This window comes from Cololabis saira, chromosome 14 (genome assembly GCF_033807715.1).
Source record: "Cololabis saira isolate AMF1-May2022 chromosome 14, fColSai1.1, whole genome shotgun sequence".
NCBI classification, from domain to species: Eukaryota; Metazoa; Chordata; class Actinopteri; order Beloniformes; family Belonidae; genus Cololabis; species Cololabis saira.
The window spans coordinates 10,689,107-10,715,948 of NC_084600.1; the positions used below are offsets into that span (position 1 = coordinate 10,689,107).

Genomic DNA, 26,842 nt, shown 5'->3' on the forward strand with positions numbered 1-26,842 from the left:
TAGGCGGGAATTTAAGAACATAATCAACCCACAGTTACCTGCAGAGCCATATTAGTTCATACTATATCAAACTCCATTCAGTCACATGATAAAGACAGAGGGTCCAGCTCATAATATAATTAGTTTGACAACACCAACATTAGATTCGGCTGAAAAACACTTTCCAGTCTTTATGTACTGAGGGATGTGACACGTCTGTTGCTGTGACAACAATGTTTAAACAAGTACATTGCAGCAGGTAAATGGGGACATATAAGCCAACATTACGCAGACTACCAAATGTGGGTAGCCCCCACAGGCCATAGCAGCACAGAACAGCCATAGAAGGAACAATAATACCTTCCCAAGGCATTAAAAGACTCTCCAGTAAAATGCTTAACAATAGCTCTTAATCCTGGTCAGTTTGTAGCATAACCCCAATGCTTTTCTTACAGTGTAAACAGGAATTACGTGATTACATGATTCCAGATGAAAGCAAGTTCCTAACTCACAATGACCAGCTAACTGTTGCAATAAAGTTTAAAAAAAAACACTTCAATCAGTCAGTAAAGATTTCAGTGTGTCCTTGTAAAAAAATTAGGGGTGTCAAATGAACCCGTTAATTGCGATTAATTAATTACAGGCATATTTAGCACATTATGTTTTTTAATCTCTTAATCTATTTTTTCAAACTGGAACTAAACTTTTTCTGTTTGCGAGTTGCCTTTATTTTGAAATCTGTGTTTGTGCTTGAGTTGTGGGTGGGAAAACAACATTACCTGTCATGTAATGCGATGGGCATCGTCTCCCCTCTGTGTGCAGGGTGCTCCATACCCTCACCTTAGAAGAGAAAAGATTAGATCATTGGAGAACATTTTAATGAAGTATGTTTTCATATATAAATAAATTACATTCAAACTTACTCCTGTAGTTAGGAATTGGTTCAACATTTTACATGTGCAATTTGAACTCCACTTTCCTTTTTTAAATGCACACTTTTAGCTACTAAAATTACTTTTGGTGACAGTATCAAGTCCTGTGACACTGCTAAGTTTCCCAAGCTACACACATGAACTGCCTCTTATCTCCAATCTCTGCAAGTACCCATGCTCAAAACAGTCAGAAATATGTATAGAGTGTACTCATAAATGTATGCCTGTTGGAGCACAGCCACAATCTTTCTTGTGATGTGCTGTCCTCATATGACCAGAAGTGGTATTACTATGGCCCCTTGCCCCCCCCCCCTACAAATTTTCCTCAATAAAAAAAAAAACAACACTTGCCAGTCACATAGATTCTATCGTCAGTTATGCGTTTCATCCCAAATCATTTCAGCCAAATGCATATCAGTCGGCGTTTTTTTAAGTATTTCTGAGCCTAATAATAAAAAATTTAAATAAAAAAAATAAAAAAAATAAAAAAATATGAAAAAATAAATTATTTTTTTAATAAAATAAATATATATGATATATTAAAATATATATGATATATATTAAAAATGCATATATAATATATATATATATATATATATATATATATATATATATATATATATACACACACACACACACACACACACACACACACACACACACACACACACACACACACACACAGGACTGTCTCAGAAAATTTGAATAGTGATTTTCTGTAATGCAATTACAAAAACGTCATACATTCTGGATTCATTACAAATCAACTGAAATATTGCAAGCCTTTTATTATTTTAATATTGCTGATCATGGCTTACAGCTTAAGAAAACTCAAATATCCTATCTCAAAAAAGTTGAATATTCTGGGAATCTTAATCTTAAACTGTAAGCCATAATCAGCAATATTAAAATAATAAAAGGCTTGCAATATTTCAGTTGATTTGTAATGAATCCAGAATGTATGACATTTTTGTTTTTTTAATTGCATTACAGAAAATAAAGAACGTTATCACAATAGTCTAATTTTCTGAGACAGTCCTGTATGCCTTAGGTTTTTACAAGCATGGTATTAACCATGTGCAGACAAATTAGAAAGTAAAAAAAGTAAAAAGTAAAAGTAAAAAAAGTATTTCTAAGCCTGTATACTACAACAGTATAATAAAGTCCTGTAATGATGGCTTTTAGTTTTGGTGTCCACCCCAAGAATTTAAGTGCCCCCCGCTATGAAACATTTTCGGAGTCCCCCCTGTGTGTACCTGTAGCAGAGCTCTCAAACTAACACCAAGTACATTTACAATACAAAGGGTGACATCATTTAATGCGTGGGAAAACGTGGCTGTGGATGATTTACAGCAACACATGCGGGAGCCACATTGTGTGGGAGCCACAGTGACCCCCGTGTTTGACAGATCCCCGGGGGGAAAGTGACAGATCCCCTGGGGGGAAGTGCTGCTCCCCATGCTGACTCCACCGCACTGGAGCACCTCCAGCTAAAGGCTGATTTATGGTTCCGCGTCACACCAACGCAGAGTCTACGCCGTAGGGTACGCGTCGACGCGTACCCTACGGCGTAGGCTCTGCGTCGATATAACGCGGAACCATAAATCAGGCTTAACCGGCTAAGCTAAGCTGAACAGTTGCCATCATAACATAAAACCCGCTTCTCTGCTCGACTTTATGACCGACCCGGTGACTTTATCACAAGCGGCTAGCGACACTGGAACAACCACAACGGCACAACCTCAGCAGAGTCCAGACAAGAGTTAGTTGGTTAAGTTGTTAGTAGGTTTGGTTGAAATGGCAGAACCATGAGATACCTGAGAATAACCATTAAACCAGTATTAGTTTAGCTTTATTTGATCGATGCGACACTCCAGTTGTTATGTGTATCTTATATATGCTCTGTCAGTTTTGAAACAATAGATTCCATACCTTTAAAAAGGAGACAACGTTAACTAGCGTCCTTGTTTTCCTACCAAGCCCTCAAATCCACTTACAGTCCTGGAGCCGCCTTCCCTGTCTGTCCTTATCCAATGGGCGTCGCCGTTACTGGGACACCGGCAGTATCCCCACTTCTGATTGGTCGAACAGTATGGCAATCTTCTGCTATTGGCTGAAAACTTCCGTTACTAAATAAAGTGGTTTTAAGAAGACACATTTTCACGTGAAGCACGTTTGTTACTCTAAGAAACAAAACATGCCAGGATTTACTATTGTCAGTCTTTCAGCTACCATCTATTTGGTCATAATTTAGCCTTTTATAAACTTAGAAAAATATGTTGAATTCAAAGAAAGAAGTTTGAGTTTTTGTTTAGAGTTTATTTTACAAATAATTAAAAAACACAAATACAGATAATAGTTAATCAATTGAGGTGTGTAAAATGGGACTCCCCAGAAACTACTGTAGCTTATGAATAGGGGCCCAGTCACACAGCAAAACAACTATAAATTACACATATACATATAATAACCTTATCACCTAAAAAGGAAAAAACACACAATAAAGCCCTGAGACCTCCTCAGATTTCCTAGATACAAAGATATTCTTATAAAAATAATACATCAGGTACATAAAAAATGTAATAAGAGACATAATTTAATAAAAAGTTTTGTTTTAGTCTCTTTTTAAAAATTGAGAGAGATCCAGACTCTTTTATAGCAACTATCAATCTCATTCCAAATTTTTGGACCTTTGCAGGTTACACTGAAACTTGTACATTTCAGTTTCCTCTTCTTTCCCTTTAAAAGTTCTTTTCCCCTTGTGGTGTGTTCTCATGCTGCAGAACGGAGCGGTTCAGGACATCCTTCGTCCCCACAGCAATAAGACTGTTTAACTCGTCCTGAACTCAGTCTCACACACTCACCTCTGCCACAACTGGACTATATTTTAGTTTGCACTTTACATGATATTTGTTTAAAAACCTTATATTTCATGTTTATTTTAATATTATGAATGTGCTTTTATTGTCTGAATGGAATTGTGGTTGATTTTTATGTTTATGTTTTGATGAGCTGCTGGACGGTTGAATTTCCCTTTGGGGATGAATAAAGTTCTATCCATCTATCTATGAGTGGGAGCATGAATGGAGATGAGATGACAGAGTCTGTCATTGAGTCTAAACACTACATTGTACATTACACAGGCATTGTGGAAAATGTTACACTCAGTAAGTTTCAGAAGCTTCTATCCATAAAAAAGAGGATCAGAGGGAGCATTACATTTGCTCCATGATATAACTCGAATCACTTTCTTTTGTAAGATCTTTAGTTTGTCAACATAACTTGGATATGTATTAGAAGAAGGAAAATGTTTATATCACCACAAATCATTTCATGTTAGATTGTAAAATAAACTCATGTCTTCAAGTAGAGCAGTTAAGATTTCCATTGATACATGTGAGCATACACAAGCGAATACATCTGTAGTGATGTACAGACATTGATACGTGTGATTGTACACACATTTCTTCGGTTTGCAGGTGAAGCATGCATAGAGTTGCACTGCAATTAAAAAAATAAAAAATAAAACAAGTAATCAAAAAATGCTGTGGATGTGGTTCACAAAAGCAGAAAGGAAGAGTTTTTTGTGGGTGAATGTTGGCAGAAATAGGAATGAATATATGACTGATGCAGTGGATATATGGATGCAGTTTTAAATTCTAATTTAGATTATTCAGTAATAATAGCCAACTAAATTTGCTATATATTTTATTTGTGTTTGTGTAATTTTCCAATTAAAGTTTTCTCTGGTGACAGGACAGTGGTGAAAACAGTGGTGATGAATCTGGTTTCAGGGCTTTAAGATTCGTTCCATCCTAACACATGAACAAAAATGCAATCAAGCGGTTGTTTTTTCTTTGACCTCTTGACTTCATACATTACCAACCATTGCCCTGACCTAAGCTGTGACCTTTATATTTTTCTGACCCAAACTCTCAACCGAGTTTTGATCCTGTGAATTCCAGAACTTTGTCCACAAGCCTGTCAAACCCTTTAAATGTTGTGTTAGTCCTACTTTTTTTAACTGAACACATGCAAATTCACTCATATAAGTACACAACTGTATATTAATGACCTTAGAGGTTTATGACCAGAGGTGTCAAGTAACAAAGTACAAATACTTCGTTACCTTACTTAAGTAGAAATTTTGGTTATCTATACTTCACTGGAGTAATTATTTTTCAGACGACTTTTTACTTTCACTCCTTACATTTTCACGCAATTATCTGTACTTTTTACTCCTTACATTTTAAAAACAGCCTCGTTACTCTATTTCATTTCGGCCTTTAAAAAAAAACTATCCAGTTAAATTGCTCCATCCGGATAGAATGAATTTGGTTGTGGTTGTTTCAGATGTTCTTGTCCAGTTTTGTTCTTACATCCGTTCCCTCAGATTCCTGCAACTAAACTTGGATGTACATTCCAATAAAGGTTAGGATAAATGATAACAGGCCTCTGAAGTTTGACTTTTTGCACCATTACAATACTTATAGGCAACTAGTCATCATATCTCCTGCTCTCTGAAACACATGTTAATGCTCAATAGTACACATATATGGTTCTTTAATATATTTGCATTATACAAAGATGCATTCATTTTCAATGGCTTTTGTCCTTAATGGCTTTTTTCTCCCTTACATTACTTTTACTTTTATACTTTACGTAGTTTTGAAACCAGTACTTTTATACTTTTACTTGAGTAAAACACTTGAGTTGATACTTCAACTTCTACAGGAGTATTTTTAAACTCTAGTATCTATACTTCTACCTGAGTAATGAATGTGAATACTGAAGACACCTCTGTTTATGACTTCCATATTTCCCCAGAAAACTTCCTTTGAGCTTGAAGACAAAATTCAGCATTTAATAAAAAAAATGGAGAAAAAAAAAATCTTGCCAGGCTCCTCTGGCTCTTCCTAGTGCTTCTAATGGAATTTGCATGACTATGTCACACTTGCACAATCCGACGGTGACAAATTTTATAGCTCTCAACCACGGTGACCTGCTGTTGATGTGAAAAATACTTGGACACATGCAGCTACATGTCTCCACAAAGTGAACAAAATTAATGACACAGGAAAAAATGCAGCACTAACCGAAATAATGTTTTAGTTTTAGCGGTTTTATGTAGCCTCAGGTAGAGGGTATACTCAAATTATTGTTTCCCGTTTTGCAGTGGCCTAGCCAGCAAAGGATACATGTTCTGTGTTATAAACTGTGACATTGAAACTGGAATATTTAGCTGGATCAAAAAATGAGACAGAATATTTGAACATTGCAGTTTAACTGCTTGACTGTGAAGAGTAAGCACCAAAATTGGACAGCTGTAATGTTATCCTGTGAGGATCTGCTTAATTTTAAGGAGTAATTGTGAGTATGCATGGTTGTTTATGACCCTGAGATGTAACTGGAACCTGTTCAGGGTGTGTAGCCCACATTTTGCCCCACGCCGACTGGATCCAGTCCACCCTGACCCGGAATAGGACAGAAATGTTTGCCTTTTCTGTGTTTCTGTTAGTTCATAGTGACAAAATGACTGTGATGTTGACATGGAAATTGTTAAAGCCTAGATAACCTCACTCAAAGGTTGTTGTAAGTTTTTCCAAAGGAAGTTTAGAGGGAACGTTAATCCGGAAGACAGGAACATTCTGCAAAGGTCTTTTAAAGGTTAACACAATAAAGATGTCAGGCTAGATCAATAGCGATCAATATTTTTCTTCATGGGATTTTTATATTCCCCCAGTCAATGAAAATAAAGACCGCACAGAGGATGGTTTGATTTAAACATGGATTCAGCTTTTCAAATAGGCTTATAGAATCAGCTGGATAAACTGAACAAGTCTTGTATGACACCTTGTAGTTAACGCATGCCCTGTTTATATTAATTCTGAAACCTTTATCAGGACTTTTTCTTCCTTCCACATCAATGACAAGTTCGTATCAATTCTAGTTAATATGCTTGGCTGAAAAGCCTTGTGTTCTTTTTGAACCCAGTGATATTCACTGTCATGTATCAAACATACTGACAGTGAATTGTCCCTTTTGAAAAATAGTGAATAAAGTCACAACCTTTTGAGTTTACCTTTTTTTCACAGGGAGAACATACAAACTCTGGGCAGAAACACTGAACTAAAGTCGTAATAGAATAAAGTTGTAGTATTATGAGAATAAAGTCGCAATATTATGGGAATAAAGTCGTAACATTACGAGAATAAAGTCGTAATTTATGAGAATAAATTCATAATATTATGAGAATAAAGTCGTAATATTATGAGAATATAATTTATGAGAACTCTAAGGAAGAACAGTCTTCTCCCTGTTCTTAAAATGAGGAATATTGAGCATCTTGTGAAGTTATATTTATATATAATATATTTAATATTACGACTTTATTCTCGCAATATTACGAGTTTTTTCTCAAAATATTACGACTTTATTCTCGTAATATTATGACTTTATTCTCGTAATTTCCATTTTTTTGGACTGTAACCTGATGTACTAATTATCCTGAAGTTACACACTCCGGTACAGCAGGTGGCGGTATGCACCTAATAACGTTGGTTGCGATCCGCCAATAAACCTAGAGAAGAAGAAGAACCAGGGCAGTAGAAGAAGAAACCGCCCCAGACTCGCCCATACAGCTCATTAGGATGTTTTTCTCAGTTAGTGCTGTGTTTACGACGCGGTTCATTGACTCTGTTAGGTTTCTAGCTGATCCAGAAGGCTCCGTTAAGACGCACATGTGGTCTCCTCCTCTCTGATCTGGACGGTGGCGATCTATGAACGAGGCGGTCCAGCAGCTTCTGTCGCTAGCTGATCGATATGACGGGACGGTTGACAAGCGAGTGTCTGTGCAACGACAGGGACTAGCCTTAGAATAAGAGTTAAAAACACGCTGTTCACTCCAGTCAGGAAGGATAAAGCGAGACATTTATGTATAACACTTAGACCGTCCAGCTGAGTACACAGCTGTGTTAGTGGGACTAGCCTACAGTAGGAGCTACACTATGGCGTCAGATACCAGTGACACCGAGGAGTTTTATGACGCTCCAGAGGTTATAACTCCCTCTCCTCACGTGTAAGGAAACACATTCTTATATTAAATGTCTTTGATTGTTTTTATCGTGTGCTACAAGTACCAAGTACTTTCTGTTTTCACAGCTATCATTATTATTGCTATTATTATTATTATTATTATTATTATTATTATTATTATCATTATTATTATTATTATTATCATTATTATTGCTATTATTATTATTATCATTATTATTGCTATTATTATTATCATCATTATTATTATTATCATTATTATTGCTATTATTATTGTTATCATTATTATTGCTATTATTATTATTATTATTATTATTATTATCATCACTATTATTATCACCATCATTATTGTTATTATTATAATTATTATTGCTATTATTATTATCATTATTATTGCTATTATTATTATTACTATTATTATAATTATTATTATTATTATTATCATCATCATTATTGCTATTATTATTATTATTATTACTATTATTATTATTTTGTGTAGACTTATGATACTTCATTTGTTCTTATTCTATTCTGTTAAAAGGTGGGCAAGATAAGCTTTATGCTTCAAGCCCAGACCTTTTCGGTCAAATAATCACAATGTTGACCAGGGAAAAACCTGTGTTATCTTGTTTGTTGATTTTTGTTTGTGATTGACCGAAATAAATATTAACTAACTAACTAACTAACTAAATGAATTGTGAAATTTTCAAAGCTCATATATCCTATTGCAGTTGAACTCTCTGTTTCTCGGTTTCAGCACTAATGCAATTTTAAGACCGTTTAGTGCGAGTACAGGAAGAGTTTTTTTTTTCCATTCTTTTACTCGTGCCAAAGGTTCATTATAAAACAAACACTGGCAAATATACATTCCATACCTTTGTAAACGAAACGAGGTTGATAAAGGGAACAGTAGATTGGAGACTGTATGTAAACCTGAGAATAAAGTGTGTAGAGATTGAATATCCCATGACAATTATACAGTAGTATAATATGAAAATAAGTACAAACCATAATAAATAAATTAAATATATGACATTTAAGTAAAATAATACAACAAAGTCCATCGTCAAGGGGTAAGTAAGAATATCAGTCTTCTAAATCAGTGGGAAAATGTCTTAACTCTTCATACATTTTTTTCGCTTTTGTTTCAGTTATTAGATTTAAAGATTTTAAATATAGTCCAAATTCATTTAAAAAAAACAACAAATTTGAGGGATGACTATAATCTATTTTTATGAAAAAAGAATTTGGCTAAACAGAGGATTACATTACAACAGAGTTCATCACATCACTTTTGTTTTGTAAAAACATGCCAAATGTTATATTATCTATAGTAATAGAAGTTGGGAAGGATAAAATCCTTCGCTTTATCCATTTGTGAATGTCAAGCCAGAACATAAGTACCACATGAGAAAAATATATGGTCCGTAGTCTGTCATTTTCACAGAATGAACAAATATTATCATCAAAACGTGATCTGAGTACGGTAGTTCTTTGGAAGGATATATGTACATAATTTTGAAGTGTGTTTCTTTCACTTTGGGGGGAATAGGTAATGTTAGATACATTGTTCTTAATTTAGTAGTGGAATTTTAATCAAATGGAGTACAGGAAGAGTATAACCCGGAGACATGGGTCACATGATGTCTTCCCTGAGATTTCAAGGCAGTAGGATAACATTTTCAATCAGGTTCCTGCGCTAAATGCAGTATCTTTTCAAAACATTGTTTATTGTAGCAGCAAAACAGTATCAGCTGTCATTGCTGGTGCTTCAAGTCTCAACTAGTAGAACTGTGATTGGCAAAAAACTAGTCTTCATGAGTGCAATCATTGACAGCTGTTTGAAAATCATTTACTTTCTCTTTAAAATGATCTGACTCAAACATTGTTGGGTGATTGGGGAGAATACGTTAGTTTTCAAATTCAGTGACCTGCTGTATTTTAACTGAACCTCTGTTTTTTTTTAGGTCACCTGCAAAGTTTGTCATTCCTTCACCTCAGGTATGTTTGTTTAATCACAGTCACTGTTGAAACAACAGGACTTTCCAGTAGTTGTACTTAGTTGCTGCTGTAATAATGATTCCAACTTTTGTGGGAATAATCAAGAATTGTAGTGAAGAGTTTTTTTTCATGATGTTTCTCTTACCTACAAGTTGATGTAATGCTTAACAAATAAGAACATATAACTGAGCTGATAGTGGGGCAGGGAGTGAACTTTGCTCACAGAGCAGCTTTAAATCCATGTTTTCTTAAGTATTGATTTTTTTTCTTTATTTACATTTTTTTTCTTTATTTTTTGCAATAAAAGACATTAATTAATCTTGGATGGACTATTGTATTGGTTAATGGCTGTAATGGGGCTTATTTTGATGGAGGGGAAAAAGAGTGGTTTAAAAGTAAGAAGGGAGCTTTAAAAGAAATGTTACAAATTGGAGAAATTTGCTCATAGACAGCTACTATATTAAGGTAAAGATACATCTAGGTCATCAGGATGCGAGTAACCCCAAAATAAAGATGGTGCTTCTGTTTTTCTTTTTTTCACTTCAAATCAGGTCTCGCAAATCTCAGTCCCCGCTGCACAGGATGTGAGCTGTGCCGCATCTGAAACTCAGCAAGACGACCCCCTGCAGGTACGGTTTTCTTGTCATTCCTGCCCAGCACAATAGCTTCATGAGTCACTATCAAACCTTTTCAACCAACTTGAAACTGACGCTGATGCTAGTCAACTCAGAGCTGGTTCTACTTCAGAACCTTTTAAAAACCTGGGGTCGGATTCACAAAACATTCTTAAGAAAAAAAATCTTCTTAAGTGTCATTTTTTTCTTAAGTTCTCAAATTTGTTCTTGACTTTTTTCTTAACTTTAAGACAACCTTGACCTGTCTTAAAATTTCTTCTGTGAAAAGGTAAGACTCTAATATCACCTTTTTCAACACATTTTAGTCAAGTTTAGACTGGTAGGTCATAGTTTGAGGATATACTTTGTAATTAATTACACAAAGAGCCTGTTAACTGTTTTTTAGCATGTTAGTTAGCGTGGTAGTTAATTATTATTAATTTTCCCCAATAGTATTTTTTTTTTCGCACATTAATCTCATCCACCATAACCTTGAAAAGTTCCTGCATCTCTTTTTCTCCTTCTCCATGTTTAGTGAGTGACGGTTAAGACCCAAACTACCTGTATAAATGTTGTTTGTTGGCGCGTGCAATGCAATGACCTATTTTAAGAAGTTCTTAAGTAGGAAAAATAAGAAATTCGTAAGAAATGACAGTTCTTAAGACGGTTCTTAAGAAAATATTGAGGAATTTCACTTAAAGAGCATATTGCAGGTTGGAGACCCCTGTGAATCAATGTGTAGGAAAATAATGTAGGAACTGAATTTTCATTGAAATACGCATAAATATATACTACAGTGACCTCCGGAGTTGTTTTTGTGAGAGTATTTTACTTCCGCATCTGAAAAAGTTGAACCGGAAGTGACGTCGCACTGGGGAGCGCGGTGAATTCAACAATAGGAAAAATAATGGATCTTAATGTTATTTGTGACACTGAAGAGGTTGTGAATGTGTATTCACACCAATATGACGGGCCACAGCCTTATAATTACGAACCCGTTACGGCCCCCACGTTCTTTTGATTGACAGCTGAAACTCGCTTTTTAAAAGGCTGATTTATGGGTCCGCGTTACACCAACGCAGACCCTACGGCGTAGGTTACGCGGCGACGCACCGAACGCTGCGTGCGCCGCGTACCCTACACCGTAGGCTACGCCGTCGATTTTACGCGGAACCATAAATCCGCCTTTATTCACTGCAGCACCCGCCCGTGCTCCTGAAAGAAACTCAGAAACTCCTTAAAAATGGGTGAGTACTTGTAATCTGTCTACGTTTGTACTTTCTAAACAGAAAACAGGCTTATTATCTTCTCTTTTTTCTGATTAAATGCATCCGAAATAGCCGGGTATCTTTAAAACCGAATATTCCCCCCCCTTCGTTTATAAAAAATGAGTATCCACATTACATCGTTGTTAAAAAAAAAAAAAACCTTCCACACATAAACGAAGATCTGCATTTTCGACCACATTCATAAGCATTCCAAACCTGTAGATCATCTGGTCTTCCGGCATCCGGGCCGAGTCCCCCCCGGTGTCCCACCACGGAGCTGCCGCGTTAATCGACGCAGCCCTGCTGCAGCCCTGCTGCAGCCCTGCTGCAGCCCTGCTGCAGCCCTGCTGCGCGTCGCCGCGTACCCTACGGCGTAGGCTCCGCGTCGGTGTAACGGTGTCAAGAGCAGAGACCATTTATTTAATAAATAGCTTGGAGGACAGATGGTGGATCATCTGCAGTTCTGGATCGCACGTTAGACGTCAGAATCAGAGCAGATTTGTTGTTGTTTTGGAGCATTATGTGACGTTGGAAAACGCAAAACTGCTCTCTGTCTCTGTCTACACGCATCTACATAAACAGAGTTTTCAAAAATCTTCACTTTGCCCGGAGTTTTTTTTTTAAACATTCGTTTATTTGCGTTTTCATGTGGATGACAGGTCAAAACGTAGGAAAATATCTTCGGTTAAGCAGATAACCTGCTACGTGTGTACGGGGTCTGCACAGTCAGATGGGGCAGCTGTGGAGACGTCTCCCTCCCGCTGCGTCATATGACGCGGTGTTCGAAAAAAAAAAGCGTTTGTAGGAGCTTGGCTAAAATCAGCCACTTTTTCCTCTGAATACGTGCCCTTATGTCTTGTAAAACATATTAAATCCTACATTAACTTCTCACATAGTCATTTTCACATAAGGTCAGGTATAATTTTTGAAAAAATTCTAACCTGCAATATGCTCTTTAAGAACTTTCTTATGAACTTCTTAATTTTAGATCTTAAGACATTTCTTAAGATCGTTCTTAAGAACATATTGGTGAATCTGGCCCCTGGTTTGTTTTGTATACATAGAATCACGTCCTTAAATAATTTGTCTATTCCAGTATTGAGCCTCTTTTTAGTGGACTCTGATTTTCCGTGGTTCCTGGTTCACAAGGACACACATGACATGAATCATGTTGACAGCAGTTGGTGCTTGTTAACGCTCATTGTTGTGTCGACCTCCATTTCCCAATGTTAACCAGTATTGATGAAAGCTGTTAGAAACGCATTTATCTCCACAGTTATGAGTGGGATACATAGATAGCAGGGAGTGATACGAAAACATCCAGCAATGTTTATTCATGACAATGCAAAAACATTTTCAAATTCAGTTTGAAACTCCTGCTGAGAGAGCAGCTTCCTGCTTCCTGTTTTGGAAAGTGTTGGAAATTTTGTCTGTATTTCTGAATGATATAAGCATTATTTATCCCTGATGAGTGGGATCCATAAATGCAAGTAATTCAACTCTTAATTGCATTATCCAGGTGTGTTAGTCCAGCTCTGAGAGTTTAGATTTTAGTATGACTCCAGTAGGACGGATGTGCTTCATGCATATAACAATGAGCATATTCTATTGTGCAGCCCAGTTTGTGTGTGATTTCTGTGTTTTGTGAAAAATGGAGCGAAGAAACAAGTGCAAACGTACCTCATTAAGACTAGACTACAGCTGGACATGAGTGCTTACAAATGTCATTTAACGATTATTTTCTTGTGCCCACAGATCATTGATAGCATCATCGAGGAGAGTCAAAAGGGAAATGTAGGTGACGTCGGTGAGGTGGCTGAGCTGTTAGACCACCTACATGTCGATGCACGTTCAGAACCAGACCCAAAACGGGAGAACGATGCAGACGGAGTCCCCGAGGAACCTGCAGCTCCAGCTGCTGCACCTGAACTTGTCGACGCCTCAGAGGAACAACAAAAAAGTGCAGTAACAAACGGAGAGTGCCCTTTAGCTGCTGCTGCTGAATCCATAGATGTTCCAGAGCCGTCGGCTGATTCCCAGGAACACATTCAGCCTCCAGACATCACCAGTACCCTAGGACAGAGTCAGCCTGAGAGGGCTGTCGTAGCTGCAGAAGGGGAGTCGGAGCACAGACCTGCAGACATCTTAGACCAGGTTCCCTCAACAGACGGGTCGGATAACCCCAACTCTCCAGGCCCCGTGAAACCCCCGAGACAATTCACAGTGGAGCCAGATATTGTAGCCAGCACAAAGAAGCCTCCTCCCTCCCGCCCACCTCCTCCTAGCGGGGGTCCCCCACCAAGACCACCGCCACCGTCCTGGCAAAGCTTGCCTTCCAAAAAGCCAACGAGACCAACTGGACTGGACGGTAAGGAAACCTGCATGATCCAGCAGCACAAAGGATCTTTGTTCACATTAAACTATCAGTTTTAGTTTCATTTATAAAAATGTTTGATAACTTTTATGTATTGTCATCAAGCTCTCACTGTCTTCTGACCCTGGTGTCTAAAAAAACCCGCCAAAGTCACATTTTACTCCCGTCAACAGCTGCATATTGTTTTATGGGATAATGCATCCCCACAATGAAGCGCGCTCACAGAGTTAAGCTTGAGTTATGGTTCTGCATCAAAACGACGCCGTGCCTATGGCGTGTGCTACGCGTCGACGCAGACCACACGCCCTCACTTGTGTCACTGACGTGCACCTCCCGAAAATTGTAACTACGTGTCGAGGCGATGCAGACTGAGAGGGCTGTGATTGGTTTGCTTGGTAGCAACGCATTTCCGTTTTTTTTTTTTTTTTTTTTTTGTTTTGTTTTTGTTTTTTTTTGCACCATATATATATATAATATGTGTAACGATCGTCCAATATCTGCAGTTGGTCAAGTGAACAGCGACTCCCCGGAGCCGTCCGGCCTGCTGTCTCCTTGCAGCACAGTGAAGAGTCTAACTAAAGAGCTGCAGCATTCCCTAGATCTTGCCAGTGCCACCAGTGGGGATAAAGTGGTGACGGCACAGGTCAGTGACACTGCAGACCAGATCCTACACACAACTGCTTAACAATCACCTGTGGGGTAATATTTTCTTATCAATTGTGCCATTTTAATTTTTTAGGAAAATGAGGATGAACAGGCTTCATCTCAGGGTGAAGGCAACACTCCAGGCCCTCAGCGTCCACGCTCCGACTCTGGTAGAGAGCTGACGGATGAAGTGAGTCCCTCCTTCTTTTACCTCCAATCATCGCCATGACTACCGTCTTCACAACTTACTTGTTTGTAATCTTCAAACAGGAAATCTTAGCCAGTGTGATGATCAAGAATCTAGACACGGGAGAAGAGATCCCTCTGATTCAGGCGGAAGAGAAACTTCCTACTGGGATCAACCCCCTCACCCTGCACATCATGAGGAGGACCAAGGAGTACATTACGTAAGCACAAAATAAATGTTTGTTTTAAACTAGAGCCCAAAATGTTGAAAAGCCATATTGGACCAAAAAAACAAATATGTCTGGAGCCGCAAAAAAACAAGTCTTGTGTAAGCCCTATAATGAAAGCAACACGTGCTGTACATATCTATATTAGTTATATTAGCCCACTATCAAAATGACTAAGTTGGCTACAAAAACATAAGAGTTCACATACCTGCATAAAAGTCTGCTCAATATCGATCACATCACACGACTCAACACAATAATTGTGTTTGCTGGCACTGAATGTATGTCCTTGATTTTCTGATGGGTGATGTTGCCTGTCATTTTAATCACCCTTTCCTTCACTGTCTTAGCGGAGAGAGTCTGTAATATCTCGGTTTTGTTTTTGAAGTCTGCAAACGGTTTTCCACGCTTTATTATCTCCCCGGTTGCAACAAACCTTGCAGCAGTAGTGGAGTTTGGAGATGCAATCCACTTCTTAAATCTATTTTTGCGCTCTAATTTCCCCAGAAGTAATGCAATTACACTTTTTCTCTCCCTCCCAACTGGGCTGCAAATGTAGCCGGCCTTCCCTGGAAATGTCTTTCCACATTACTCTTTTTGTTATTGGACAGCTTCTCGCTACAGAGCAAACATTCAGGCAATGAATGCAAATTATTTGATTTTTCCTTTGGGATCCATGGCCGTCACACAGCTGCTGGTTTGTTTCCAGCAGCCTCCTGCCTGGCGCCGCCCCTGCTGGTAGAAACGTGTGTTGCAGGCTCTGACGTAAATCTTCCTTAACAGAAATGTTGAAATCTAATATTTATTCAACACATTTTTACAGCATTGGAAAACGTTAAGAATGTTTGGCCCAATCCCAATACACCCCCTACTTTCTTTCACTCGCCCTTCTTTTCTTCAATACCCCTAAAAAAAGAAGGGACAGATTTTAGGGCACTTGAAATCTTCCCAGGTGCCTGTCCCAATACTCCCACTCCTCCTCGTTTTCATCCCTACTCCTAATCAGGAAGCTGAGAGCCAAAAGCTGTTTTAATTTCAGCTGTAGCGCTGTTAATATGCCACTTTATTAAGTTTTAATATTTTTTCAGGCGTAAAAGTAACCGTTAAGATCCCCAACCTGGGCTCAGTTTATCCAAATAACACCTGTTAAGAAATTTGATCTGATGTTTTCGGAGATGATGAGACCGGGGCGCAGCAGCAGCAGCAGCAGCAGCAGCTCACGTACAGACGTGATCGCCGGGTCAACCTGCGCCGTCTTCCCGGGGAGAAACCTGCAGCTCTGTGGAGAATTACCGCTGGCTGAAATAAATCATTTAGGAAGATAAATGTTGGTTTAATAGATGAAATCTAACAGTTGTAGCTACGCCTGTTAAGAAATTTGCTCCGAAAATTTCGGGATTTCTGTCTGCCGGCTCCGGAGCTGATTTATTGGTGTAACGCGGAACCATAAATCAGCCTTTATTCTGGCGAGGTTGCAAAAAACGGGCAAAAAAAGTGATTATGTACATTCACTGAGTGAATATTATGAAAGTAAATATTATTATTATTAATTAAAATTATATTATTATATTATTATTATTATAATTAAAAAGCATTTTTATGCAGAAACTAACTCAAAATATTGATTTTATTCACTAAAAAATTAGAAATGTCCGCCATGTTTTTTTTTTTGATTCAGTCCGCAAATGACGACGAAAAGCATTCTGGGATATTTTTTGGTCCCTAGGTCAGCGAGTGAGGATCGCAAAACCCTCGATCCGTAGGGACAGATTCATAGCCACTACCCCTCGTTTTCTCCACTACCCCTAGGTGAAAAGAGGAATTGGGACACCACTACCCTCACGGGAACGCGCAAAATTTAGGTGAAGGGATGAAAATGAGGGGTAGTGGGAGTATTGGGACAGGGCCTTAGTGTCATGTTTGTCCTTCCTACAGAAACCATATTAAAACAAAACATTTTTGAAAAAGCTCCAGGGAGCCACTTGGGCGGCGCTAAAGAGCCGCACGCCGACCCCCGAACTAGAACAATGTCCCCTTTTATATTAGTCAAGGAAGGTAATGCTTTTTTTCCAGCTCTGGAGCATAGAATTTGGCTTCGCAGGGGCTCGTCATGTTGCTGGGAGTTATATTGTCCGCTGTGTTCTTTTCTGGTCCATTTATACATGCATTTGTGAAAAACATTCCCAAGGAAAGTGTTAGTCAAGCCTTATGTCGGAACTAATGGCACATTACTGTTGTTTTCCTCTCAGGAACGATGCGGCTCAGTCAGATGACGATGACAAATCTCAGGCTGCTCTGACAGACACAGATGGAGGAAAATTGAAGCAGAAAACGTAAATGGCTGGAGTTGGTTTTCTTTTTTTTTTTTACCTCACCACAGCGTATAATAATTGCGTTGCCCCTTATTTCCAAACAGAACCCAGCTAAAAAAGTTCCTGGGCAAGTCTGTGAAGAAGGCCAAGCACTTTGCCGAGGAGTACGGCGAGAAGGCGGTCAATAAGGTGAAGAGCGTGCGTGACGAAGGTAAAGCAGGAAAACAGTTTCAAGTACTTGTGCAACTGTAATTGTGTGTGTGGATTGAAGCAAGCGGTGTATCGCGTCATTCAGGCAGCCACTACTGTAAGCACAGGGCCTCATCATCATAGCCCCGCCCACTCAGAATCCTGCATAGATAATGAGGTTAGAGAATGGGAAGATAAAGACATGGCTCAGAGGCTGAATTCCTAATTTATTTAGCAAAAACAATCAAAAGCTTGTTTTTAAGACATTCAATGCCTGTTTAAAATAGGTATTATATGCCATAATAGGTCCCCTTTAAATAAGCATTTGGCTGGACACATCCTGCTTTTATGGAAAAGATGTCACTGTTTCAGCAATGTTTGATCCGTATTCTGTAAATAATTAAACAACTAAGGGGTTTGCTGAAGCTGCTAAAATTAGGTTATGAGTCACTGTCCAATGCATTATTGAAAGCTGGGATTGTCGAAGTGAACCATCTCAAGGACTGTGATGGAAGATGAAAATCAAGGATAGAACTCACAGCAAGGATTCATAGCATTAATACACAGAATTCCACACTGCATTCATGTTTGGGAGTAAATAGCTGTGTTGTCTTAAAACAAACCACTTGTCATAAAAACATACAGATGGGTAGGGAGCATTAAGATTGGACTGTGGCGCAACGGAAAAAGATCTTGTGGTCAGAGTCCATATTTCCTTTTTTTCAGAGTGGTAAAAACACCTTTTCTAATTATTTATTGGTTTTAATCAGGTATTTGTTTTATTTTGCGATGTGTGAAAGTGTTTTGTATGCTATAGTATTTATCTGTTGGTTTTTTAGCACTGACTGATGGCACTTTTTAATTTCGTTGTTGTATAACAAAGACTAATAAAGATCTAATCTAATTCAGTTGTAGTCGGGGTCACAGAGTTCAATTGAAGCCTCAGCTTTCATTGGGAGGGAAATGTTCATTCTTTTTAAGTTTTAAATAGTTCTGCGTCCTTTCACATTATTGGCGCTTCTCCACTAGCACTCAACTCTACTCATCTCAGCTCGGCTCAACTCAACTCGGCCAAGTTTCTTTTCCGTAACAATTCAGTATTTGGAGAAGTGGGCGGGTTGGAGCGAAGCTGCTGTGACTTATTTGATTGTGTGATCTAAACGAACACTAAAGATGTAGAACCTGGAGGAGATGATAGATGTGCTGCTGGGTCTGTGGCTGGTGTTCCATATAAAGTAAAAAAATGAGTGAGAGCTTTTTTTTTGTTTGTTTGTCTCGGTGCTGCTGAAAAGTCAGCTGGAGCCGTGAGCAGCTATGAAGAGACAGAGCTCCTGGTAGATCTGGTCGTTCCTTATCGCCCGTCTAGATCCCTTTTTTAATTCTCTCCTCAGCACCAGGTTTATGAACATCTGCACCTCAGAGTTGGATCATGAAACAGACTTTTGCTGCAATTGCTGGTTGAATAAAATGAAGCCTTGGTTCTTTTCCACTAGGGGTCTAACGTGCCGAGTAGATACTTTTTCTGAAACTACTCTGCAGGTTCTACTTGACATGTTGATGATCACTGGTTCAGTGTGTTTTGACGACTTCTATCTTGCTGTGTTTGTGTTCAGTGTTCCACACGGATCAGGACGACCCGTCCTCCAGTGACGACGAGGGCATGCCTTACACCAGACCTGCCAAGTTCAAGGCAGCACACAGCTTCAAGGGGCCCTTCGACTTTGACCAGATTAAGGTCGTGCAGGACCTAAGTGGAGAACACATGGTATGAGGGTCTTAATTATTATCAGAGGTGTCAAGTAACGAAGTACAAATACTTTGTTACTTAGGTAGAAATTTTGGTTATCTATACTTCACTGGAGTAATTATTTTTCAGACGACTTTTTACTTTTACTCCTTACATTTTCATGCAATTATCTGTACTTTTTACTCCTTACATTTTAAAAACAGCCTCGTTACTCTATTTCATTTCGGCCTTTAAAAAAAACTATCCAGTTAAATTGCTCCATCCAGATAGAGTGAATTTGGTTGTGGTTGTTTCAGATGTTCTTGTCCAGTTTTGTTCTTACATCCGTTCCCTCAGATTCCTGCAACTAAACTTGGATGTAATTCCAATAAAGGTTAGGATAAATGATAACATGCCTCTGAAGTTTGACTTTTTGCACCATTACAATACTTATAGGCAACTAGTCATCATATCTGCTGCTCTCTGAAACACATGTTAATGCTCAATAATACACATATATGCTTCTTTAATATATTTGCATTATACTAAGATACATTCATTTTCAATGGCTTTTGTCCTTAATGGCTTTTTCCCCCTTACATTACTTTTACTTTTATACTTTAAGTAGTTTTGAAACCAGTACTTTTATACTTTTACTTGAGTAAAAAACTTGAGTTGATACTTCAACTTCTACAGGAGTATTTTTAAACTCTAGTATCTATACTTCTACCTGAGTAATGAATGTGAATACTGAAGACACCTCTGATTATTATGATGTATTTACCAGTTTGTTTAAAAAAAAACACCAACCCAGAATGTCATGTTTTCTTCAGGGGGCTGTGTGGACTATGAAGTTCTCTCACTGTGGGAGGCTGCTGGCAACGGCAGGGCAAGATAATATTGTTCGCATTTGGGTGCTGAAGACTGCGTTTGACTACTTCAACAATATGAGACTAAAGTACAACACTGAAGGTCTGCTCATTACCAACTTGGATGATGATTGAACTTACACCAAAGTGTTTCTTGGTGGTGCATCATGTTTTCTGTTTTGTTCCTTCAGGTCGAGTTTCACCCTCTCCTTCTCAGGAAAGCTTATGCTCTTCTAAATCTGACACTGATCCTGGGGTGAGTGGACTTATAACACATCATTTGTCTGTCTGACAACTTTACTGAGGGGAAAACAAAGAGATAAGAACAGAGGGAAAATTGACGTCACTGGACCAGCCCCCTTACTCACACTGAGTGGCAAAACATCAGCAAAAACAGCTGCAACTAGTGGAGAAGACGGATTTTGGGCAGTTGGACTTGACAGTGACCCGTACAGTTACCAAGAACCAGTGGTCCATGGACATTAATATTTGGCCACGAATCCAGTTTCCTGATATTTATATGAACTTAATTTCTACACCGGGGAAATACACAAAGCAAAGCTTGAAGGCTTACAAAAGTCTTGACGCTTGGTCCGACTTCAAGGCAGGATTTGTTGTAGAAATTAAAGTGATGAGGACACCGAACTTTATGATTTGACCGTTTAACGTTAGCTACCCAAAAATCCAACATTACCTGATACAAAATGGGAACCGCAAATCCACGTTTCGGTGTCTGGAATCCAGTTGTTTCTGCGAATTGCAGCGATCCATTTGTCTCTCTTAAGCTTATTTTTCGTCAGTCTGTAAAACGATAACTCTGATTTCTTACTAAATCTATGAGTACAGTCGATCGCACAACAGTTCTCCCCCATTTTAGATGTTTTCCAGTTGCTCAAACTGAAAGTTTACGCTGCCACTCAGTCTTTCTGACACTCAGTGGGCGTAACCCGCTGTGAAGTCGCATCTGTGACGTCATACACATTCCCTCTACTGAATAGGCATAAATGTGAGAACTGGGCTCTCTATGCTTCTGTTGTCGGCTCACTTCTCTAACTTCTCTAACTTCACTTGTGTTTAAGGCGAGTTGTATTCCAGAGGACCCGGACACTGAAGATAAAAACGCCCCTTTCCGCCCAGTCCCCTTCTGCAAGTACAAGGGTCACACAGCTGATCTGCTGGACTTGTCCTGGTCCAAGGTGATTGTCTCTCCTCCCACCTTTCATTTCACTCCCTTTTCATACTCTCACATTCCCTCCATCATCTTACTATCTTTCTACACTTCTGTGTTTATCTAGAACTTCTTCCTGCTCTCCTCCTCCATGGATAAGACGGTCCGGTTGTGGCACATATCAAGGAGAGAGTGTCTCTGCTGCTTTCAGCACATTGATTTTGTCACAGCCATTGCTTTCCACCCCAGAGTAAGTGGACTCTGCTTATATTATCTCATCACCACAGATATCATTAACTTTGGCTTTCTGTCTGTTTTTTTTATAGACAGTTTTGTGCCTTGTTTTCTAGGATGACCGATACTTCTTAAGCGGCTCCCTGGATGGAAAACTACGACTTTGGAACATTCCAGACAAAAAAGTGGCGCTGTGGAACGAGGTGGACGGTCAGACCCGACTCATCACCGCCGCCAACTTCTGTCAGAACGGGAAGTACGCGGTGATCGGCACCTACGACGGCCGCTGCATCTTCTACGACACAGAGGTTTCCTGTCACTCAGCTGTAAACTGTAACAAATGCTAATAGGAAATGACACAACTTTGCCGTCTAACTTATGTCTTTGTGATTCATCAGCGTCTGAAATACCACACTCAAATTCACGTGCGGTCGACTAGAGGAAGGAACAAAGTCGGACGCAAAATCACTGGCATTGAACCTCTGCCCGGGGAGAATAAGGTAACACTTAAACCTGCTACTATTGGAGCTTTTCCACTAGAACCTACTACTGGTTTCTATTCCATAACAATTCATCACCTGGAGCAGAAGTAGGAGGTTGGAGTGAAGCTGCTGTGACGTATTTGATTGTGTGATGTAAAAGAAGAAGACAACAACACTAAATAGTGATGCACCGAAATGAAAATTTGTGGCCGAAACCGAAAATAATAATAAACACTTGGCCGAATACCGAACATGGTTCTTCGCAGTTTTTCATTTATTTTGCCAATTTTTTCACCATTGCATAAATCAAATAAATTTGATTTAGGCATGCTTTTCAAAGAAAAAAATCTTTTATAAAATTACAAGGTAGAAAATATTTATTGAACATAAAAAACTGAACATTTTTTTAATTTAATTTTTTTAATTTTTTAATTTCCAGCATTATGTTGTTTTGGTTCCACCTCCTGGTGAATGTTAGGTAAAATTCTTATGTGGTTACTTTTTGGTTGGCCAACGATTTATGTTTGTGGTGCGCAAACGTTACGGGACGGAGCGGCCAGTCTATTTCCTTATATTACAACGCCGTTATTAATTGTTCGGTTTTTTTCCCACTTATTCCACCGAACACCAAAAGTGTTTTTTAGCCATTTTCGGCCGAACAATTTCGGTTACCGAACAATCGGTGCATCACTAACACTAAAGATGTAGAACCTGGAGGAGATGTGCTGCTGGGTCTGTGGCTTGTGTTCAATACCAAGTTAAAAAATGAGAGAGTGAGAGAAGCTTCAAGCGGCGACGCTTTTTAATTTTGTTAGTTTGTCTCGTCGCTGCTGAAAAGTCAGCTGGAGCCGTGAGCAGCTATGAAGAGACAGAGCTCCTGGTAGATCTGGTCGTTCCTTATCACCGTCTAGATCCCTTTGTAATTCTCTCCTCAGCACCAGGTTTATGAACATCTGCACCTCAGAGTTGATCATGAAACAGACTTTTGCTGCCATTGCTGGTGGAATAAAATCAAGATGAAGCCGCCGTCAGAGTCTCTTTCTCTGATTTCCTCCTCCTGACTCAGACGTCTGACTCCAACCCCCTGACCAATCGGTGGCCTGTAGTGTGATGATGTCAGATACAGCCCGACTCAGCCGCTTAGAACCTCGGCAGAATAGTTACAGAAAGGTATCTACTCGGCACGTTAGACCCCTAGTGGGAAATAACCGAGTAGAGTCGGGCTGAGTAGGTTCTAGTGGAAAAGCGCCATAATACATCGACAGTTTTTGATGTACCTGCAGTGAGGTTTGTTAAATATTCCCCCCGTTCTTATAGATTTTGGTGACTTCAAATGATTCCCGTATTCGACTGTACGACCTGAGGGACTTATCTCTGTCCATGAAGTACAAGGGTTACGTCAACAGCAGCAGCCAGATCAAGGCCAGCTTCAGGTGGGAGCTGTTCTGTCAACATTTCCATTTTACCAATCTCTTTGTGGCTCCAGAACTTTGACAGAGAAAAATAATTTGTAATAGGTTTGACTCGTGAAAAATGGCTAAGTATTCTTGCTCTGAAAACTGTAAAATAATTGACTCATTGACCCGTCTTCTTCCAGCCATGACTACTCCTTCATAGTGAGCGGCTCAGAAGACAGATACGTGTACATCTGGAGCACTTACCACGACCTGAGCAAGTTCACGTCTGTCCGACGGGACCGCAATGACTTCTGGGAAGGGATTAAAGGTGACTGGGGCCATCTTCTAGATTGACAAGCAGCATTTAATCAGATCTGTCTCCTCTGTTCCCTTAGACTGGATTGTTACTAAAAGACTCCTTTGTTTTTTCATCCAGCACACAATGCGGTGGTCACCTCAGCCGTTTTTGCCCCCAATCCTGGGCTCATTGTTCCGCAGGAAAGTGGAGCAGAGAAACCGGAAGCTGACCGGAAGAGCCTGGACTCCACAGACTCTGAAACCATCCCGTCAGGTATGTGCACCTCTCGGTTCGTATAGAGCAGGGGTGTCAAATGTGCGGCCTGAGAGAGATTTTCATGCGGCTTGCGAGAAGTTTCCAACGCAAAAAAACGAAATGTTAATTTACTAAAAAGGAAGGCATAAATAATTGCCATGAATCGCAGCATATCCGATAATATATTTCTTCTACAAATCCATCGTTATTCCACAAAAAGAGCAGTTTTCAACATTTATTTAGTTTTCTAAAATGCATTTGCCGATTTTATTTCTTTGTAGACGGTCGTTTATTTTTATTAACTGACTACTATTATATATTTTCACAGGAAAAATATCACTGCTAAAAAAGATGATAGAAGATATTTATTCTGAGAATTTCAGTTTTGAATACGAGGATAGTGACAAAGTAAAACAGTTAAGAGAAGTGCTTACTTTTTTGGCACACTGGCGTAAATATCCGCGCCAATTTTTAAAAATAAATACACTTAATTGAACTTGAAAAATCTCTAAATCACAAAGAAACACTCGGATGTAATAAGAAAGATTTTGCTCTTAATTAAATTTCCTATAAAAAAGCGAAATATAAAAAAAACATACTTGTTTCTGTTTATCTTTGTAAAATGATATTAAAAGTATCTTACATAATTTGAAGAAAAAAAAACGAGAAATTTCAAGAAAAGATCCTGAAGAAATATATTTTACATAATTAGTTAGTAATGAGTGTAAACAAACTGCATATTTCCTTTAAAATTAACTAAACTGATATTGGATTAGATAACAATAGTAAAAAAAAAAAAAAGAATTAGAGAAAAAAATTTCCGCACCGTTTTTGTTATTTTGAGTGTGCGGCCGGCGAGCAAAAAATTGGTCAAATCCGGCCCGCCAAGCAAAATGAGTTTGACACCCCTGAGGGTCTGGAATCCAGTTGTTTCTGTGAATTGCAGCGATCCATTTGTCTCTCTTAAGCTTATTTTTCGTCAGTCTGTAAAACGATAACTCCGATTTCTTGCTAAATCTATGAGTACAGTCGATCGCACAACAGCTCTTTCCCATTTTAGATGTTTTCCAGTTGCTCAAACTGAAAGTTTACGCTGCCACTCAGTTTTTCTGACACTCAGTCTTTCTGACACTCGGGGGGCGTAACCTGCTGTGAAGTTGCATCTGTGACGTCATGCACATTCCTCTATTGATTTTGATTTGATTGCATCAGCACAGTCATTTCCGTTTGTTTTCTTTGCAGGAGCACTAAAGACGGATCACACAGAGGTTCTCCTCTCTGCCGACTTCACTGGAGCCATCAAGGTTTTTATCAATGTAAAGAAGTACTGAGCAGCTCAGAGACGCCTCAGACGGACCGACTGTCAGCTTTTACCTTGATATGGACGACAGCCCGTCAAGAATCTTCTAAGATCATCCGACTACCTAACGGTTACTGCTCTGAGACGTGCGTTGTAGATAAAGGGACTGGGTGGAAGAAATGAACTGTACAAAACTGACGAGGTCAGATTCCTGGTCGCATTTCTATTTTTTAATCTTTCATATCAGGTGACTGTGATGGGTCTAAAATGTGAAGATCCGGAGACACCAAACAAATGTTTCAAGCAGAAAACGCTTCTGTTCAGATGTGTATGTGTACATTTATAGCTGTATGTTCCAGAATGACTATACAGGAGCTACCGTAGAGAGCTATTTGCAGCAGTTTGGGCACCTTACTTGTTTCTTTGGCTCTTTCGTTTCAGAAAAGTCCATTCTCAGTGGGAAGTTCTGTTGTTCTGAGACTTGAAAGCATTGGTCTCAATTTCAAAGTTGATTTAATTCTCATTTGCAAGCACTTATGCCTCCAAAATCCTGTATTTGAACTTTTCCTCTTAAATATCAAACACTTAAGCAGGTAACAGCAACACGGCGGATATGTGTGTGTGTGCAATTACTGTTAGGGCTGGCTGTCACTTTTTTCTCCGAAAAATACTGGCTCTTAAGTACTTTTGATAATGTCTTTGTTCGACAGAAGCACATTTCATTATTATTACTGTAAATCCACTGTAACATTGCAAACTCGGCTTTTATAAAGAAAAGAAAGATATGCTCTTACTTTCCTTAATAAAAAAAAATAAAAAAAAAATCTACACACTGACTACTTTCCCAAGTTCTGGAAATTTGAACTATTCAAAGTACCGTATTTTCTGGACTATAAGCCGTTACTTTTTTCATAGGTTTTGAACCGTGCAGCTTATACAAAGGTGCAGCTATTCTGTGGATTTTTCTTCCACCGCTCGGGCGTCTAACCAGAATTAGAATTTAAAAAAAAAAAGACAAAATAAATGCAAAGAAGAATACGCTACTTCTTCTTTAGCAGATAGAAGTAGAAGCAGATTTCAAACAGATAAATAAATACTGGTTATTTTCTCTTGGTTCTGTCCCGTTTTTATCAGCAAAGTTACTGCCGTGTTAAAAGACACTGTTAGGAAAGGATCTATTTAGGTACAAACATGTACATCATTTACAGTTCAAAATCATTCTGTAAATATCTAATCTAACAGAAATATCTGCGGCTTGCATATCTTTTTTTTTTTAAATAGAGTGGATGCGGCTTGTATATCTTTTTTTAATTATTTTTTAAAAAATAGAGCG

The 26,842-nt window shown here is 38.8% G+C and overlaps 2 protein-coding genes across 2 annotated transcripts in view; one reads left to right on the forward strand and one right to left on the reverse strand.

The window, feature by feature from the left end:
* klhl13 (kelch-like family member 13) overlaps positions 1 to 2,904 on the reverse strand; it is a 57,117-nt gene extending 54,213 nt beyond the window's left edge. Inside the window, exons 1-2 of the mRNA XM_061739648.1 lie at positions 2,844 to 2,904; positions 759 to 819 (exon numbers count right to left, since the gene is read on the reverse strand). Coding sequence (XP_061595632.1) covers positions 759 to 811 — 53 coding nt within the window. The 5' untranslated portion in view covers positions 812 to 819; positions 2,844 to 2,904. The remainder of the gene's footprint in view (positions 1 to 758; positions 820 to 2,843) is intronic.
* Positions 2,905 to 7,517: 4,613 nt separating this feature from the next.
* wdr44 (WD repeat domain 44) lies at positions 7,518 to 26,321 on the forward strand. Its single transcript, XM_061739649.1, has 20 exons — positions 7,518 to 7,989; positions 9,932 to 9,965; positions 10,517 to 10,594; positions 13,603 to 14,215; positions 14,725 to 14,864; positions 14,961 to 15,056; positions 15,137 to 15,273; positions 17,529 to 17,612; positions 17,696 to 17,802; positions 19,394 to 19,545; positions 20,340 to 20,478; positions 20,567 to 20,631; positions 21,455 to 21,571; positions 21,671 to 21,793; positions 21,894 to 22,085; positions 22,176 to 22,277; positions 23,577 to 23,692; positions 23,857 to 23,984; positions 24,093 to 24,227; positions 25,452 to 26,321. The coding sequence occupies exons 1-20, from the start codon at positions 7,919 to 7,921 to the stop codon at positions 25,538 to 25,540; spliced, it is 2,718 nt and encodes a 905-aa protein (XP_061595633.1). The 5' UTR covers positions 7,518 to 7,918; the 3' UTR covers positions 25,541 to 26,321.
* The last annotated feature ends 521 nt before the right edge of the window (positions 26,322 to 26,842 follow it).